The 20580-nt window shown below is 39.0% G+C and overlaps 1 protein-coding gene across 4 annotated transcripts in view; it reads left to right on the top strand.

Annotated features, from left to right (window-relative positions):
* ARHGAP10 (Rho GTPase activating protein 10) overlaps positions 1 to 20580 on the top strand; it is a 323489-nt gene that overhangs the window by 273921 nt on the left and 28988 nt on the right. For all 4 annotated transcript variants that reach the window (XM_030312950.1, XM_030312949.1, XM_030312951.1 and 1 more), the window contains one exon: positions 20319 to 20478. In XM_030312950.1, coding sequence (XP_030168810.1) covers positions 20319 to 20478 — 160 coding nt within the window. The remainder of the gene's footprint in view (positions 1 to 20318; positions 20479 to 20580) is intronic.

The following is a 20580-nucleotide window of genomic DNA, read 5'->3' as shown; positions in this document are numbered from 1 at the left end:
GAAAATAGGTTTAATAAAAATAGTGTACAGTGTATTAGTGTAAATAGTATATATGGAAAGTCAGTGGAAAGAGGAAAATATTAAATAGTACTAAATGGTATGTCTTCTTAGAGAAAGAATAGTCCGTCTCATAACCGTGAGCAGTGGAGAGCTCATTTCTTTTCCCCTATTTACCGCACAGACCTATATCCACATTCACTCACGTGCTGGGAAGGTAAAGGTTGCGAGGCAACCACCAAACTAAAAGACGATCATTTCAGTAGAAGTCAAGGGTGGGTAGCAGACAGTCATGGCAGCTCTGTACTCTCAAATCTCAGTTCCCAAGAGAGCGTCTTTAGAAATTGCCTTCATGAAAACATGCTTTTATCAGTGAGTTGTAACTGCCCTGTCATCCCCACAATGTAAGAAGAACCACTGTAAAACCATTGTTGATGGGAATTTTCAGTGACATTCTACAGCTATTGACATTTTCTTGTAGACATAAGCTGATCAGCTTGACACAGAATTATAACCAACCCTAAGTAACTGGGCACAAACAGATCTTTGGCTCAAGCTTGGCGATCTTCCCTTGATTCTTATCATTTTTTTGGCATGACACTTCATGGGTGGATGCTGGATAATAACTTCCTGAGTGCCAAGGCCCCTTGCCATTTCTTCGGGGCAATGTTATGATTCCCTGACATGGAATTACTGTATTGTGAAGTTAAATCTAAGACCAGGCTTGAATCAGTGACAGTATATGTAGACAGATTATTTCTTAACTCACTGTTACAATGATGAGATCAATGGGATGGAAAAGGCAGCCAGAAATTTCAGGGCTGTAATTGAGTTGTGGCGTACCCATAAATCATGCAAGCTGCCTCCCCTGCATTGGCGTCTCCCCAGAAGCCTCCCAGAAGCTCAGCCCCCCTAATGTCAGCGACAAAGCACACGGCAACTTCTTATATGACTTCCTATATAATCTTAACTATGCTTCTGTGTGGGATGAACATTTCCCCCTTTCTCTGGAGGGAAAAGGCTTATTTAACGCCTTCAAAAAAATACATAGCTGCTTCTGTGGTGAAAATAAGTTCATGGCAGGTAACTAGAATTTATAGAAGAGAGAAAAATTCTTTAAAGCTTGTCTCCCTGTGGTGTGGGTTTTTTCTTCACTTCTAATAGCTTTTATTTTAATTTCTAGTTCTGAATTCAAGCAGCTGTCATTCTCTTTATAGCCCTTTTTGAAACTCCTACAGCGTAGGAGGTAGCTGGGCTGTCTAAGAAACATCTTTTCAAACCAACCAAAGTATTGTTTATCCTGAATGAAATAGAATTTTTAAGGCTGTCAAGAGTGAGTGATTTGAAGCGTTTTCTTTGATAGCCAGGAAGATGAGCAGAAATCTTAAAGAGGGGAAGGTATTATCTCAATGTGGCCAATTCCAGGTAACTTCTCTTACCCAGAAAAAACTCTTTTGAACCATGATAAAAATTACCACTAAGTGAGGGTGTTGTCTACAATTAATATAACAAAACAAACCTGTGGCAGCTCATTTTTACTTACTGAATTCTTACCAGCTGTTGATGAAAAAGAATGAGATTGAGTCAATAATGGAGAATACTCCTGTAACTAGTCCCCTCTAGTTGCCCTCTGTGAACTCTGGGTAGCAACTTTGCAGCTTGGTTCCCTCTGAGGGCTCATTCCGCTTTCCATGGCATTGCTGTGTACCCTCCGAGCAGTATCTGGAAGTTGAATGTTACTCTTGGATGAAAAGAATTCTTCAAACCTATTAAAATGAATTATCAGGCTGACGTTTTGCAGATACTAGTATTCTCTAAAGTCAGCAGCATGGGGTGCCTGGGTGACTCGGTTGAGCGTCTGACTCTTGATTTTTGCTCAGGTCATGATCCCAGGGTCGTGGGATCGAGCCCCACGTCAGGCTCTGTGCCAAGTGTGGAGTCTGCTTGAGATTGACTCTCTCCCTCTGCCTCTCTCTCTCCCCAACTTGCATGTATATTGTCTCCCTCTCTCTCTCTCTCTCTCTCTCTCTCTCTCTCTCTCTCTCTCAAAAAAAAAAAAATAAAATCAGCAGCATGATTTTTTGGGCTTCAAATGTGATTATGGTCATGATTTTATTTTTCTCTTTGGGTCAGAATAGAATAATATTAAGTCTTTACTCAGTTATTTGACAGGTATATTCTTTTTCTTAAAAATTTTAATAGTTAATTTGGGGCGCCTGGGTGGCGCAGTTGGTTAAGCGTCCGACTTCAGCCAGGTCACGATCTCACGGTCTGTGAGTTCGAGCCCTGCGTCAGGCTCTGGGCTGATGGCTCGGAGCCTGGAGCCTGTTTCCGATTCTGTGTCTCCCTCTCTCTCTGCCCCTCCCCCGTTCATGCTCTGTCTCTGTCTGTCCCAAAAATAAATAAAAACGTTGAAAAAAAAATTAAAAAAAATTTTAATAGTTAATGCAATAACAGGATACAGAATTTGGAGGGTTGATAATGGTGATCAGTGATATATACCATACTATATGCCAGACACTGTTTTTAGCAATGTTCGTTAGATATAGATAATCCTCATAACCATCTGAGCGGTAGTATTATGATCATCCCTATTTTATGGTTCAGGAAACTGAGGCCCAGAGATCAGTAAGTCACCTGTCTCACAGCTGGCCAGTGACAATGCCAGGATTGAACCCAGGCAGTGCAATCCCACAGCCTGGCCCCTTTTCCACGCTGCTAGTGTGCTGAACACAAGTGCTGCAGTGACATCTTCTCTTCCCTGGAGTCTGTAGACATGGCCTGTTTGCCTCTGAGTCTTTCAGAGATGCTCTGCATTTCAAACAGTATGTCAGTTTATTCTTTTTTAATGTTAGGAATGATTCTTAGTTTTTTCATTGTAAGAAAGTACTGGAATCAGAATAATGGTCTTACTGAAGGAGATGCAGGTGAAGAGAGAGCCAGAGATGTGTACGGTTGTAAACCTGGAGCACAATGCACGGTGACAGAAATGGACCCTCCAAGAGAAAAGGGGGTGCTCATTTTTCTGGGAGGGGGAGAGGGAGGAACAGTCATTTTATTTCAGTGACATGTTTGTTTTCATGTGGTTTATGCAACCATTTACCAAAATGGACAATTGCCTGCTCTTGTGTTAGCTGTAATGCAGATCTCTCAGGTACCTGGTGCTTCAGCAGGTTGTTAGAGATGTGTAAAGGGAATGCAATCAGCAATTTGATGCTGCCTGAATATTATTGGATTTTGCTGGTATTTTTTTTCCCTCTTTGTTCTTCCTTTTATTAAAAAAATTACAACAATAGGTAATAGGTTCCTTGGTTTGAAACCAAAAAAAGTATACAATGATGTAGTGACAAGTGTCCGCTCCACCCTGTCAGCTCGTTCCCCTCACCAGGCTGCACCTGCACAGGGCATCTGCAATCACTGACGATACTGGCTTGAGCCATATGGAAGTGCCATCTTTGGGTTCCAAAGTTATCTAATATCAGCAATTTCAAAAAAATTTTTTTTCATTAAGTCAAAAGTACTAAAGCATCAGGAATTTCATGTAGTTCAACCTACAGTTTCTTAAATCATTTCAGAGTTGAGATCCAAATTGGATTGCTGACCACCGTTAGTAGGATCACGCCATGTGAAATTGCTGTTTGTGTGCATCAGAAATGATTGCAGAGCAGTGGTTTCACATGGTTAACCTGTCGTTTCTCGCCCATCCTTCCAGAATCCGTTATGTATTTAGAAGCAGATATGAATATATTCTTACCTTCTTCACCCAACAGCTAGTTGTACCGAATTAAAAAAAAAATTATAATGTACTCATTGTTGGTTTTCATGTTTCTACAGGGAGCTTTCCTTCCCCCTTTTCACTGCTGTATAGTATTCTATGTGTTCTGTTGTACAGATGTATTCCTAAGAGGGCCCTGTGTTCTATAGCCCAACTCAAGTATATGGTGGAAGCCCCTTACTAACCACACACACTTCCAGCCTTCAGATGATAGTAAAAATGTTTTCCCAGAAATCATACACATGGGGCGGTGCCTGGGTGGCTCAGTTGGTTAGGTGGCTGACTGTGGCTCGGGTCGTGAGCTCATGGTTCATGAGTTCAAGCCCCACGTTGGGTTCTATGCTGATAGCTCAGAACTTGGAGCCTGCTCTGGATTCTGTGTCTTCCCTGCTCGTGCGCTCGCTCTCTCTCTCTCTCTCTCTCTCAAAAATAAACATTAAAAAAATTTATTAAAAAAGATAATACACATGGTATGCTTTCAAGTGAATAAAAGCAAGCTGTAAACAGAAATTTCAGAATAATCTCACTTCTAGAGGAAAAATTGTGTAAGTACATGTATAAGCATAGAAATAAATCTGGAAGCATATTAATCAGTTATGACAGTGGTTATACTTACAGGATGAGAGTCATGGTTTTCTTCTTTATACATACCTGTAATTCTTTTTCCTATATTACTGGTTACTTGTCATACACACATACATATTACTTGTCATACACAAATATTGTTATACATATTTGTACATATTACTTTTATGCACCATATTGTTATACACACATATGCATATAAACACATGAATATACATATATATCACATAAGTGTATACCACATAAATATATAAATATCTATGTGTTGAAGTCACAGAAGTTTCAGCTTAACACTGATGCAAGCTGTGCTCGGTATTTAGTGTGCTAAGTGTAAGTTTAAGATTTGAAGTGGAAAGAATGAAGCAGATTCCCTAGCAAGAAGCGTATGCTGTTGTTCCTATGCCATTGTTCCGGCAAGAGCTGACTTGGACAGACTTCACTGGTGCCACTGTGAGAATGGAGGGCTCTTGCTGCTTAGTGGTTTCCCATTTGATTTAATATATTTCACCTTCTACCTGGGCTGCTGTCTCAGAGCCACATTGTCCTAGCATCTTGGGGATCGCTATCACTGGAAAGACTTAGGTAGCAAAGAGTTGTATTGACTGATAGAATTGTTTGTGGTGAAGTTTGGATTTAAAGTAACCTGGATTTAGGGACGCCTCGGTGGCTCAATTTGTTAAGCCACCTACTTCAGCTCAGGTCATGATCTCAACGGTTTGTGAGTTCGAGCCCTGCATCGGGCTCTGTGCTGACAGCTCGGAGCCTGAGCCTGTTTCATATTCTGTGTCTCCCTCTCTCTTTGCCCCTCCCCTACTTGCATCTGTCTCACTCAAAAAAAAAAAAAAAAACAACATTAAAAAAAATTAAGTAAGCTGGATTTAAATCCGTGTGCTTTCTCTCTTTTATGATCATGGCAAATTCGCCCCCAAGCCTCACAAGTTTGGGGCAATAAAATTTCACGTGATTTTTTTTTTTTTTTTTGCCAAGAATATATGAGTTAAGAGTTGTAAACCACCCACTGTTTTGTAAATACTCAAGAATTTGAGCTTATTTGTTGAGGGCTTCATGTATGAAGTAGAGGGCTTCAAATATATTTTCATATACAGTATACTTTGAAAGAAAATGTAACTCAGTCTTTTATTTTTGTCAAGCATAATGCCTAGGCATATTGGTTTCTAGTGTCTTAATTTGGCCTTTGATGATAATTAACATTCCTTAGGTGAGGCAGCTGGCAGGGGAGGAAGACAGGTAAATAGCCAGGAGTCCAGCAGCCCTCATTGTCTCAGCTGGACTGGAGTTTGTGTTCTGAGCAGTGATGTAAATTTCCTGAGCTGTCAAAGTGTCAGCCTTCCTCAGAAGTTTATGGAAGACAGTTTGATTCAGTATCTGATTACTTTTTGGTTCCTAAGGATAATAGTACATGGTTGTTATATTTTTTGTTTGTTTATGTAGGCAGAAATCTGAGTCTGTAAATAATACCTCAGGACTGTGATGATGTTGTAAAAATGCTCTCTGCTTTACAGAGTAAAGCAATTTGCTTTGACTTCTATTGACATTGCAACTGAACCGGTCTTATTCACTTTATAATTGAATTGCTACAGACTTCCATCGACCTTTGCAAGTGGTAGAGGTGGTTCCTGGAGTTGTAACCTAATGCCTATTAGCTGCTGCTATAACGTTATAATGGGGTCTTATGTTTTATGTCATGTGATATTAACACAGCTGATTCCCTCATGAGCTTCTCCTGGCATACACATTTGGTGTATCTTAGCTGTGTGGTAGATTTGGGGGGCAATCATCATACTTCATTTTTTAAATCTTTGGGCAACAGAAAATAAAATTTGCTGTATAATTTTATGGCTACTTCATTACATCTTTTTATGCCTTAATGTGATGCATTAATTTAGAGTTCAGGAGTTGCCTTTTCCCTCTTATGTAATCTTTTTGGGAGATGCATATCTGTATATAGTTTTGTTTTGTTTTGCTTTTGGGATTGAGAGTAGGAGGTTATTCTGTTGAGATAACCTTTCCTAGACACAGTTTCAGATAAAGAAATTGTATTACCCAAGTGATTTCTTCTCATTTAGCCACTGACTGTCATTAATCTGCATGTTATTTAGCTTCATTAAGGTTCCCATTATCGTTTGTTTTGTTGGACGAGGGCAAAATGAAATGAGAGGAATTGGGACATCTTGCCCCCTACCCAGCATGACATTGCTTTAACTTGTAGCAGAACTGAGAATTTGGGTAAGTGGGACTTGAGGAACCTTTCCTTCCACTTGGCACTTATAACCTGTCTCAGTGCACCTCCCACTGCTGAGAAACACAATTAGCTTTCTTTCCTTAATGGGCATTTGGCACGGTTAATTTCTTAGGCCTCCTCCCCCTTTTTCCCTAATGTAAGACTTAGGGCAGATTTTCTGATCAAAGAACCTAAACTTTACCAACAGTAATCATTTACCACTTTCCACTCTATGGATGGTTAAGAAGAATTGCCTTTGAAAGGTAGGGGTGGATTTGCTCTTTTTAAAAAGAATATCCAATTACATTAGCATTTTGAAAAGTTCAATTTTAAAGTCAAACTTTGAGTTTCCTAACCTATCTCTATTATTCTAATTAGTTTAAGAAAGGAGCTGTGTGTGTGTGTGTCTATTTTTCCAGTTAAGGAAAGCTAATGTATAAGATAATATGATGTAATTATTCTGGGTATCTTGCCACCCTGATGTCTGCAGATCAATAATTCTGGGAATGCTAGTGCTAAGGACAAGGTGCAAAAACAAAAAAAACACTGGATGAAACTGAAAATCCTGCCTTTGGAGCAGTAATGTAAGAGTGAACCACTCTGGAAGTCACACTCCTTACTCAGAGCTGGAACTGTTGGATTTTTCACTGTCTGCAGTGATTTCACCCAGTGGTCTGAGAGCAAGTAGACATAATGATGTACTTCTAAGACTTGGATAGAAAATGTGAGGCCGTGGACAACTAGATTGTCTTTGGCTGTCTTTATTAAAAGTAGAATTCTATCCTAGATGGGTCATTATCCTGATCCAGTATACAATTCTAGGACGTCTTATTTCTCATGAGTCAAGTAGTATAGTTTGAACCTGTGTTTAACACTTTTCAGAGAACAGCTCTGCTTAATGCATGCTAACTGTTCCCCTGCACTGAATCATTAATGAATTCTTTGATGGCTCTTGGCCTTAAAATTCCATTGTTGGTCCCCCTTCCATCTATTATGTTGGTTTTATGAAAATCGGTGGAAAATGTTTTCCTTCTACTGTTTCTTATATCTGAAGCTTCTCACCAGCTCCTGGACTTATTTAGCTTTATTTATACAAGTCACTTCCATATTTTTTGTTCAGCGTTAGGTTTTATTTACAATGCCAAGTCTAACAGCATACTGACCTGAGGGGAGGGAAAACAAATTTAGGCTTATTCTAATTTACACCAGTCAGGGCAGCATTAGAATCTGTTTTTTGACATGGTGAAATATAGCAACTCAGACTATTTTAATGAAGTAGGAATTATGTCAGAAAATACTGGAAATAGATTTGGGAGTACTGTATTTGATACAGGGCATCCCTCTCCTTTTCAGTACACTTTACGTCCTGTGTAACATTAGGAGGAAAGATGTCTGTGGCTCGAAAGGGATTTTATTGATGTCATAATATCTGCCACATGTTGGAAACTAGGGCGGCGTGACCATGTCCCTGCTTCGTTCAAAGGTTGTGTTTTGAACAGGCTTATATAAGTTAGCAAAACAAACAAACGAAACTTCCTACTGCAGCATTTGTAATTCCCTTCCACTTTCAGCCTTGTCCCAACAGCTTAGTTCCCAAAGCTGTTGTCTGTCTGCGTCTGTGACAGATGTTTATTCTTGAGGATATCTTTTCTCTCTTTGCCACCTGCTCAGCCCTCCTCAGCATCGGTCATAAAGCCTGAGTGTTTGGTTCTTAAGTCTTCCTTGGGTACAGTGTCATTAGAGAAGAGACACCAATTGGGAAAAGATGTCAAAATACTCTAAGCAAGACCATACTGGTTATTTATTACTGGGCAGCCCTATTTTAAAAGATAGAAAATAAAGAATGACAAGAAAATGGATCCAGGCCCAAGAGAAGGATATTAACTACAGCAGCTTTGTTCACCCCCTTCCTCTGAAAGAGTCCACCTAATTTTGATTAAAGTCACCCTCAAAAGTGTAATAGATCATGTTTAGTCATGAGTCTTATTTCTCTGTACTTAGGATGAGTTTTTATTTGTCTAGTCACATTTTCTCATTGATTTCCACTGTGACTTTGGAGATTTTTTTTTCCCCCAGAAAGTCTTAATGCCAATAACTAATGACAATAATAGTTAAGAATATTAGCTTTTTACTTTTTGGTATACCTTGTTTACATTAATTATAATATATAAGTGAGCCTTGTTGAATCAGTGCAGTATAATAAAGAAAATACAACAAATATATTTCGGTAAATTTTAGTTTTATTGAGAGTTTACCCGAACTAAATTTAGTTTGACCGTTTAAACAGTCATGACTGTTGACTATCACTATTTTGGAAAAACGTCTATTTAAAATCGGCATAAAAGTATTGTGAACCTTTTTTGTTTCCCAGTAAAGATTTTAGAGCTATAAAGTTCTCATTGATATTATTTTGCCATGTTTCACAAATTTTGATACGAAATGTTTTTATTATCATTGAATTCTAAATTTTCCAAAATTTCAATTAGGATTTTCTTTTTTAACCATATTTAGTTTTCCCACATGTGGAAATTTTAAAATCTGTCCTTTTGTCTATGAAGTTATAAATAGTTTGCAATTTTGATCTGAGAAGACAGTATATATAATATTCAATCTTTGGTATTTAAGACTTTAATCTTCCTTCAAAAATATTCTATGTGTTTTTTTTTTATTGAAGTATCATTGATACACGATGTTACGTTAGTTTATGTATAGAACTTAGTAATTCCACAGGTCTACATATTATGCTGTGTTCATCAGTAGTGTTGCTACCATCTGTCCCATTACATCACTATTGTAATACCACTGATTGTATTTCTTATGCTGTGTACCTTTCATCCCCATGACTTACTCATTCTGTAACCAGAAGCCAGAACCTCCTATTCCCTTTCACCCGTTTTGCCCATCCTCTTACCTCATTCCCCTGGCAACCATCAGTTGTATTTATGGGTCTGTTCCTGCTTTGTTGTTGTTATTCTATGTGTTCTTAAAGAATATGTATCCTCTGCTTATTGCGAAGTGTGTGTGTGTGTGTGTGTGTGTGTGTGTGTGTGTGTGTGTGTGTAACAGATCACCTTTGTAATGTTGACTCTGTTTTGTTTTTGTTGTTGGCCTGCCTGATGATAGTAGACCTGAGAGGAGTGTGTTAACGTCTCCAATAACAATTGTTGCTTTTTCTGTTTTTCCTTACAGTTCTACTTGTTGCTTAAGGCTTATATCATTAGGTGCTTATTTTCTTGTTGGATCATCTTGTCTCTTTACCATGACTGTCTCTCATGTAATTTAAGATCATTGTCTTAATATTTGCCTAGCACATATTAATGCTTTTTACTTTCAACCTTTTGTTTTAAGCATGTTTTTTTGGTAGTCAACATATTGTTGGATAAAAAAATATATTTGGAAAGTCACTGTCTTTTTCTTTTTTTTAAAGTTTGTTTATTTGAGAGAGAGAGAGCTCTCTCGCGCGTGCACACACACACACATGGGGGAGGGGGAGGGACAGAATTGCAAGCAGGCTCTGCACTGTCAGCGGAGGGCCTCGGACTCAAAAACCGCGAGATCCTGACCTGAGCCAAAATCAAGAGTTGGGTGCTTAACCAACTGAGCCACCCAGGTGCCCCTGAAAGTCACTGTCTTTTAACTGTTAATTTTAATCCAGTTCTGTTACTGTATTTACCATTGTGTTAGGATTTCTATTATTTTATAATTTTTATTTAATAAACTTTGATATGCTTTTCTTTCTTTTTCCTCCAAAAAACACACAAATGTTCTTCTGTTTCCAATATTCTGTTTTTGTTGCTAAGGTGATTGCTCTTATTTTGGGACTTATCTCATTTATCTCTTGGTTTCTTATACTTAATTATATGTGTTTCTCTCTCTACCCCTTATAAGACAAGTAATTTAATGCACTCTCTTCTGCTCTGGGCTACATTCCCCCCACCACGTGGTATTTTCCAGAATTTTTGTTCTGGATCATTTTCATTATGTTTTTAACTTTTCTTTTGTCCTAGAGTTTTAAAAAGTTAACAATAGCATTATCAAGTTTGTTGAACATTTCACATTACTTCTTTGATTTAAACACTTTAATATTTTCTTTAAAATGTTATCAGTGTAGTTCTTTGTGTGATAAACCTTGGGTGTTTTTATGTATAATAATATGTTTATTGTGGCCTCACATTTGAATGGCTGTTTGGCATTTTGAATATATAATTACTTGCTCAAAATTCTTTAATGGTTTAAAAATATTACTTCATGGGGTTCCTGGGTGGCTCACTTGGTTAAGGGTCCAGCTCTTAGTTTCGGCTGAGGTCATGATCTCATGGTTTGTGGGTGTGAGTCCCATGTCAGCCTCTTCGCTGGCAGCATAGAGCCTGATTGAGACACTCTCTGTCCTTCCCCTGCTCATTCTTTCTCTGTCTCTCTCTCCTTCTCTAAATAAATAAATAAACATGAAAAAATATATTACTTCATTATTGTGCATTCAGAGTTGCTGTTGAGAACTCTGATGTCAATCTGGTTTGTTTTTTGTATAATCTCCATCAGGATGCTTTTTTTGTTTTTTCTTTGTATTTGATACTCTTAAATTTTGCAAAAATGTATCTTATGTGAAATGTTTTATTATTTAAGTTTTAATTTTAATTCCAGTTAACATACAGTGTTATATTAGTTTCACGTGTACAATATAGTGGTTCAACACTTCAATACGACACCCTATGCTCATCACCTATTTAATCCACCCCCCAACCCCCTCTCCAACTTCAGTTTGTTTGCTAAGGCTAAGAGTGTTTTCTTGGTTTGTCTCTCTCCCCCTTTTTTATCTCTTTGCTCATTTGTTTTGTTTGTTAAATTCCACATAAAAGTGAAATCATATGGTATTTGTCTTTCCCTGACTTATTTACTTTGCTTAGCATTATATTCTCTAGCTGTGTCCATGTTGTTGGAAATGACAAGATTTTACTCTTTTTTGGGCTAAATAATATTCCATTTTATGTGTGTGTGTGTATATATATATATATATATATTCAGATATATATAAATATATATATATAACATATATAAATATATATAAAAATATACCTATATAAATATATAGGTATCTATAGTTATAGATATATGTCTTCTTTATCCATTCCTGAATCAATGAACACTTGGACTGCTTCCATATCTTGGTTATTATAAATAATACTGCTATAAACATAGGAGTGCATGTCTCCCTTTGAATTAGTGTTTTTGTATTCATAGGGTAAATACCCAGTAGTGATTGCTAGATTGTAGGGTAGTTCCATTTTCACTTTTTGTGGAACCTCTATACTGTTTTCCACAGTAGCTACACCAGTTTGCATTCCTACCAACAGTGCAACAATGTTCCCCTTTCTCCACATTCTTGCCAACACATGTTGTTTTATTGTGTTGTTGATTTTAGCCTTTCTGACAGGTGTGAGGTATTTCATCGTGGTTTTGATTTTCATTTTCTTAATGGTAAGTGATGATGAGCATCTTTTCATGTGTCTCTTGGCTATCTGGATGTCTTCTTTGGAGAAATGTTTCATGTTTTCTCATATTTTAATTGGATTATTTGTTTTTTTTGGGTATTGAGTTTTATAAATTCTTTATATATTCTATATATATTAGATATATGATTTGCAAATAATCTCCCATTCTGTAGGTTGCCTTTTAGTTTTCTTGATTGTTTCCTTTGCTGTGCAGAAGTTTTATATTTTGGTGTACTCCCAATAGTTTATCTTTGCTTTTGTTTCCCTTCCCTCAGGAGACCTATCTAGAAAAAAGTTGCTTTGGCCAATGTCACAGAAGTTATTGCCTATGGTTTCTTCCAGGATTTTTATGTTTTATGTTTTATGTTTAGGCCTTTAATGAATTTTGAATTTATTTTTGTGTATGATGTAAGAAAGTGGTCCATTTTCTTTCTTTTGCATGTTATTGTCTAGTTTTCCCTGCACCATTTGCTGAAAAGACTGTCTTTTGCATATTGGCTATTCTTGACTGCTTTGTCAAAGATTAATTGACCGGGGCACCTGGGTGGCTCAGTCAGTTAAGCGTCTGACTTCGGCTCAGGTCATGATCTCTCGGTTCGTGGGTTCAAGCCCACATCAGTTTCTGTGCTGACAGCTCAGAGTCTGGAGCCTGCTTTGGAATCTGTGTCTCTTTCTTCTCTCTGCCCCTTACCTACTCGCGTGCGCACACTCTCTCTCTTTCTCTCTCTCTCTCTCTCTCACAAAAATTAATGTTAAAAAAAAGATTAATTGAGTGCATAATTGTGGGTTTATTTCTGGGTTTTCTATATTGTTCCATTGGTCTATGTACCTGTTTCTGTGCCAGTACCATATTTTTTTATTATCACAGCTTTGTAATATAACTTGAAGTCTGGAATAGTGATGCCTCCAGCTTTGCTTTGCTTTTTCAATATTGCTTTAGCTATTTGGGGTCTTTTGTGGTTCCATACAAATTTTAGGATTGTTTTTTCTAGCTCTGTGAAAAATGCTGTTGGTATTTTGATAGGAATTGCATTGAATGTGTAGATCGCTTTTAGACATTTTAACAGTATTTGTTCTTCCAATCCATGAGCATGGCATGTCTTTCCATTGTGCAATATTTTCTTTATTCCCCTGTTTGGCACTCTGAATTTTTTGAATTGAGGTCTCTGAAGATCCTTTAATTTTGAGGAGTTAGTGGTTATTTCTTTAAATCTCGATTTATTTCTTCTTTTGCGACCAGGGTGTTGGCAATTTCACTTCTTTTCTATATTACAGATCTCTAAATATCTGAATTTTTTTATTTGTTGAGTTTGCTATCTTAGTTTTCTTTGCATTCTAGAAATTGTATAAGTCCATTGTGAATGAGGATTTTGTGTGTGTACTCGTGGCTGTGATGAGTTGGAACCTCCTTCTTTCTGCTCCTTTTTTTCCTACTGCCTTTCTGGCTCTTGCCTCAACCTAAGTGCTTTGGTTCAGAACCAGGTCTTATTATCCCTGCTCATAAATCACATCCTGGAGATGGGAGGGGTAGGCATGTCAAATCTAGTTTCCCTGCTGAGTGGGGAACTTGGTCATAGATTGTTTCCGTATAGTTTGGAGAACATCTCCTAACCCCCAGTTCCACATGGAGAACCTGGTTCCAGCCCCCTGCCCCATGCCTGGTGTATCGTAGGTGTGTTGTACTTAGGACACCACAGGATTTAAATGTCTGTCTGGTTCTGCTGGTGTCAGTAGGTCCTGGAGTCAGTAATCCTTTGGCTTATGCTCCCACTGACCTCTGAAGCTCTGTTTCCATTCTGTTCCATAGATAGGTTTAACATATTTTTGAATGCAGTTATATCTTTTTATTTAGATATTTTTAAAATGTTATTTTATCATTTTGGTGGTGGTGGTAGCAGTGTATGTGGGAGGGAGGGGTGGGTTCTACTTAAAATTTCATTGCCTTCTTGCCTGGAAATTTCCTGACTGACCTTCATTGTAGAAGCATTACTGTGGTGTTAAAAGTATAGTTACTTTATTCTCAGTAAATGTTTCTTTGATCCTAGTGATGAACTGTTTGAGACTTAGAAGCACCTGTGACTATCCTGACTGACAGGTGGCATATTTGTGTACCTGTGTAGCTGTGGTGGTGGCAGGTAACCCAGAAGCACAACTGTGAGGCTTGCTGGAGTTAAGTTCAAGTTCGGTTAGGATACTGGATCTTTTCTTTCTATGCTTTTTTCTTTCCTCTTTTCGGTCCCCCTTTCCTTTTCTTTCTTATCTGCGAATACATAAACCAGGATGTTTAAGCAAGAAAAATGTGGAATATTCTTGCTACTAGGGAGACAATCCATTTCTGAGGAATAACAAAGTTTCTGTGGTTTCATAATGTATGCAAACATTTTAGGCTAAGTGGAAAACAGCAGGTAAGAGATTCAAAGGGAACTATCCCTGACTTCTTAACAGTTACAAAATCCGTTTGAGAGGAAGACAAAAAAGAAATGAAAGGGAAATGAAATGGAAGGGAAAACTCAAAGCCTTTTTCCCTCCAACAATACAGATGCAGTTCTAATTAAGTGAAATGGCCAGAGATGAATGGAGAGAATCATTTGTCATCGTCAGAACAAGGAAGTTCAACCACTAAAGTAAAAGCTTACCTATCTATTAAAATTAAGGAGATGAGCGTCCTCTTATGTTGTTAGATATGGTAGAACTATCAAGTTCTTGTTTCCTCCTCTAGCTCTAATTTTCTGCCAGTCTTTGAAGTTTTAGTCTATCATGAAAGTAAAACCCTTGTTTATGTACTCAGGGTCATTAAAAAAAATCAGACTAATAGTGAAATGCAGTAGCTATCATGAAAGGTATGTGCTCTTACATGCTATTTTGCCCAATTTTAATGAAAACATATGTCTGTGAGGGAATCCTAAATATTTGCAAAGTAACACTTCTCTGTATTTATCTTAATAATCACAGCAACAGTCATGACCACCACCACCACCACCACCACCAATAATCTTGCTTTAAGGAGAAGCCTGATCGTTACAGCTGAGGTTCCTCCAAGGTTCTCTTACTTTTCTGCAGCTTTCCTTTGTCTTCTTCCAATACCATGACTTCAGTTCTACCTCCATGACACTCAGAACACACGCGCGTGCGCGTGCGCGCACACACACACGCACATACCCCAACAGTAACTGTCGCAGACCTCTTTTCTGAGCTCTGGAGTGTATAACCAACTCTTCTCTGGCTATTTTCACCTGGATTTTTTTATTGACACCTCCAGCCCAGCCCAAGATGTCTGCAACTAGTTTTATGATCTCTCACACCCAATTCCCTCCTTGCTTTTTATTCCCTATTTCAGGTAATAATTCTACCATTCATCTAGTTGCCTAAGTCAAGAACTTGAGAGTCATCTTAGGCTCCTCTCTCACCCTTCACCTTTATTCACAGAGTTCTAGTGACTGTACTACTGAATATCTCTCTTTAATATTTATACTGAGAGAGGGAGAGACAGAGAGCATGTGCATGTGCACTTGTGTGTGAGTGGGGGAGGAGTAGAGAGAGAGGAAGAGAGAGAATCCCAAGCAGGCTCCATGCTGTCACTGCAGAGCTGACATGGGGCTCAGTCGTATGAACCATGAGATCATGACATAAGCTGAAATCAAGGGTTGGAGGCTTAACTGACTGAGCCACCCAAGTGCCCCAGTACTGAATATCTCTTGAGTCCATTCTCTGGATCATGTCACTTCCCTGCTTCATTCCTGCAGTAACTTCCCAATGACTATGGAACAAAGTCAGATACCCTAAGGTTTTATATAACACCCCACTTCGTACTCTCATTTTCTGCCTTTGATCTTATTCTCCAGCCAAATCCAGCTACCTGTGGCTCTGGAAACTGCCACATTCTCTCTTGTTTCTATGCTTTCAACCTTGATATTTTCTCTGTCGGGTTCTTTCCATGCAAGTTTGGCAATAATTTCTTCCTTTTCCTGTTGCCTTTCTCCCTCTACCATTGGCAGGTTTGGAAACTTCTTTTTCTGGGTCTCAAAGCTCCTTGATACAATCATAATACGACCAACACCACCTCCTGTTGTGTTTGTCTTTACCTGACTGTCTTCTGCACTGTACTGTGAGCACCTTTGGTTTAAGGACTAATTCTTCACATTTTATTTTATTTATTTTATTTTATTTTATTTATTTTATTTTATTTTATTTTATTATTTTTAAAATATAATTTATTGTCAAATTGGCTAACATACAATGTGTAAAGTGTGCTCTTGGATTTTGGGGTAGATTCCTGGGGTTCATTGCTTACCTACAACACCCAGTGCTCATCCTCAATGCCTATCACTCATTTTCCCTTCTTCCTCACCCCCCCATTCACCCTCAGTTTGTTCTCTGTATTTGAGACTCTCTTATGTTTGCCTCCCTCCCTCTCTGCTTGTAACTGTTTTTTCCCCTTCCCTTCCCCCATGGTCTTCTGTTAAGTTTCTCAAGATCCACATATGAGTGAAAACATATGATATCTGTCCTTCTCTGACTGACATATTTCACTCAGCATAATACCCTCCAGTTCCATCCGCGTTGCTGCAAATCAGGCATCCCTGATTCTTCACCTTTATAACTAAGCATCTGTGGTGTGCCTTGTATGTAAGTAGAAGCCTAGTAAATGCTTGTTGATTGAATAAAGAGGGTGAAAGATATCTGTGGCTTGAAAGGGAAGAAGATAATTGGAAGCTTTGTGCTGATTTTTAAAAAAATTTTTTTTTCAACGTTTATTTATTTTTGGGACAGAGAGAGACAGAGCATGAACGGGGGAGGGGCAGAGAGAGAGGGAGACACAGAATCGGAAACAGGCTCCAGGCTCTGAGCCATCAGCCCAGAGCCTGACGCGGGGCTCGAACTCACGGACCGCGAGATCGTGACCTGGCTGAAGTCGGATGCTTAACCGACTGCGCCATTCAGGCGCCCCATGTGCTGATTTTTTTAACAATACTTTGAGGTTTGCAGATTTGGTTTTCTCCTCTTCAATTCCTAGAGGCACTGGCTTTCCGTATTCATAATATTCCACATGACAGTGAGTCCATAGTATTTCCTGAAGATTTCTGGTTTGCCTGGCCCTGCATTATGTTCTCTAAGGATTACCAAGACTGAGGCCTAGTCTCCACCCTCAAAACATGCATAATGGAAATGGGGAATTAAAATCAGGTCGTGGCATTAGTGAATGCCAACTTGGTTGCTGCTGATAGTTGTGAGAGAGGAGAGAAGAGGCAGAAAAGGCAGTTGGCAAGTGCTTTGTGGAGAAGGTGGCAATTAAGCTGGATGCTGTGAAGAAGTCATTTTCTCTTCTAGGTGGTGGTAGTTCTATTTCTGGTGAGTTTCTTATCTCGGAGTCTGTTCATAACACAAGCCCTTCAGCACCATTTCTGCTCACTTACTGGAACAGTCTTGTTACTCACAGGTGATTTGTCTGCCTGTAGGTGCCTGTTAAAGGGTAACACCTAAGGGAACAGGTGTGTGACACTCCAAAGAAATGGAAGGTGAGAAACAATGAGAGTATCCAACCTTAATTCTCAAGTACAAATTAGTTTCATAGGATTCAAAACCTTTATTCCAGAAATCATTGAACGGAGAGTTTTTGTTTTGTTTTGTTTTTGGAATAAGTTTTATTATATTCATACTAGTTAAAAAGTCATAGTTTGATTTGGGGGAACTAAGGCTTCAGAAATGGTTGTAAGTATTTAATGCTTATATGCCTTTTTCCTCAAATGCAGTGATTCTCCAGTAGATAAGCTCATTCCGGAACAGTGGAGGAGAAAGGAATTCTGTGTGCACAGAAAGTAGGGTGAGGTATCTCTTCATTTGATCAGTTTGTGTAAACATATTCCCTTCTACCAATATTCTTTTCACTTGAGGGTTCAGATTGCTACTGTTTGGCAGGAAGGGAGAAAGAAATTCTCTTAATAGAATGTGATTTAATATGTTGAATGACCGTTGGTGCTGTGTCAGTCTGCTTGGGAAAAGAATTTGAAGCAATGTAGATGAGTTAGTGTATCTGGTTGTAAAAACATTTCAGGCATCTTTTGAAAGTAACACTAGACCCTTGCTTTCCATTTCCCCAAAGTTGCTTCTCATTGAAATGTTTCTCCTTGTAGGAATGAATCAGGGAATAACTGGCCCCAGACTCTCATTTGCTGCTGCTTTTGCTATGTCATGCGGTGCCCTAGAGACAGGGCAGGAGGCCCAGAGAGCAGAGGGCCAGGATCCAGCCTCCTGAAGCCAGGAAGCTGCTTGTGCCTGACTCACTGCTGAGGTTATCCTGTTCTGCTTCAGAACTGATCCTATTTTGCTACTTCTAGCCAAGCCTTGAATTGGCAGCTGTCGTACAGGTACATGTTCAGGAGTTCCCAGGGAAGCTGGAGCTCCAGCCCCTTATTCTTGGGCATATTTGCAGAACAGAACTGGATGGATCTGAACTATGCAGACATAGAAAGAGAAGTAGCTTTAGTTTCAAAGTGGACTGTGTCCCAGAATGAAAATAAATCAGAAGGAAATCCTGGTGGTCTATCAGCGGGTTATGGTTTATTTGCCTGAAAACTGGCCCACGTATGTGGGCCTGAGTTACTCCAATTAGCTAGACACTTTTGTGGTGAAGGGCTGTGGAAAAAGTGACTTCACTGAAAGAGGAATCCTCCAGCCTTCTACGCTCCGCGTTTGTGAATGGGCACTGAGCACGGCTTCACAGGGACACTTAGACCAGGGAGGAGACCTGCCGCCAGAGCTTGCATTCATCTCTTGTTTCAACGCACCTTTCTCGACGACACACTTAGGAAAGAAAAAGCTCAGAAAACTCTCCTCTACCAGAATCTTCTGCCCATGATTATCCTGGCATTCCCTCCTAACTGCCCCCATAAAGAATTCCTTTTTCCAGCCATCACTGCCATCTGTAACTCCTACTTTCCTGAATTCAACTTTTCTAGATCTCCATTTCTAAGATTCTCTCTCTTCGCCTGAGTTGAAGCTGGGTCAGAGTTAAATAAGAATTATCTCTTACAATCAATTTTCAAGGTTAGCATCTTGGGATCTAGCTTAATCAGAGGCCAGAATTTCTCTTGTACTTCATTATGAGTAGGATTGAAATCTAAGATGGTTTTCTGAGAGCAAGATCCTTGCTGTTCCTGGCATTCACGCAGGCTTTCCTTCTAGGACCGTGGCTGGGTTTTGGCCCTCCAGGTTGTATATCATCTGCTTGATAGTTGTTGATCAACTATTGTGACCCATCATCTGTAAAATCAAGGCAAAATCAGTGCCTCTTAGTAGAATATTTCTGCCTCTGCAAGGCAGCCTGGAGCAGTTAATATTTAATGGGGACTGTGAATGTGGCCGACGGGTCCAGGCTCTGATAGGTGCTGTTCAGGTACGTTATGGTAGCTGGGAGTGCCGTGAAAGTAAGAAGACCAGTTGAGGAAAACAGCTGCTCATGTGAGCTCTTTTTCATCTTCTCCATTTTTCCACCCCAGCCTATAATATGTGCAAACGATACTAAATGTATTTCATAAAATGGTCCTCTGTGAATGAATAAATCATGCAATCCATTTAAAAAATGCTTTTTAGTTTTGGTTTAAAGTCATCCCTGCAGTCACTGCAGAGGCCTGATTCTTATATAACATCCTCCCTAATCTTCACAGGGAGATGGAAGTTTCTCTATGTCTGGGATTTTAATAAATTGAACTATTAAGTTGTAATCTAAGACACCAGCTCAGAAGACAAGGTCCCTTTAGAGTTGTTTAATTTATTACGCACTAAGTGGTGACTAGCAGTGTCTTAAAGAGGCTTCAGGTGACTGGAAAGTGAGAGGTTGGCCACTTTGGGGCTGGTGTACTGCTCTGAATTGTTCCTGAGGTTATCCTTGATTTACAACTGTGTTCCTTAGACATTAGGAAGTCATTGTGGCCACGACTGAGGCTTTCATCTTTCATTGGAACTGATTTTATTGTATTTTCTTGTGGGGGAAACACCCCTTTTTATGTATTATCTATGATTTAGTTTAAGCATTTTTGGTTAAAAGCAAAAACAAAAAATTTAAAGACAGGACCCCTGAATAATCTCAGGGTAAATTATAAATATAATTTTGGATTTAATTTGATTGTATAATCAAATGACGCCATATAATTATTGGAGTGGTTTTTTTTTTTTTTTCAATCTTCTGTGTATTTGTTTGGAAGTTCATGTTATTTTTTTTTTTCTTCCCTAGGTGACAGTCCTAACCTTCCTAAGGAGGACACTCCTACCAGTAATCTAGATTCACTTTCCTCCCCATCTCCCACGGCTGCAGCTGTCCACGGGCCTCCTGGACCAGACAAAAACCACCTTCTCACAGATGGGGGCAGCTTTGGGGACTGGGCATCCCCTGTGTAAGTAGCTGTGTGTCTCTTTGGTGCTGAGGGAAGGAGGACTGGGACCTTCATTTTGAAGTTTATGTGCTGCATCGGTACTGAAGTGTTGGGTCTGAGGAC

This window comes from Lynx canadensis, chromosome B1, assembly GCF_007474595.2.
Source record: "Lynx canadensis isolate LIC74 chromosome B1, mLynCan4.pri.v2, whole genome shotgun sequence".
NCBI lineage: Eukaryota > Metazoa > Chordata > Mammalia > Carnivora > Felidae > Lynx > Lynx canadensis.
This window is presented reverse-complemented; position numbering and strand designations above follow the sequence as displayed.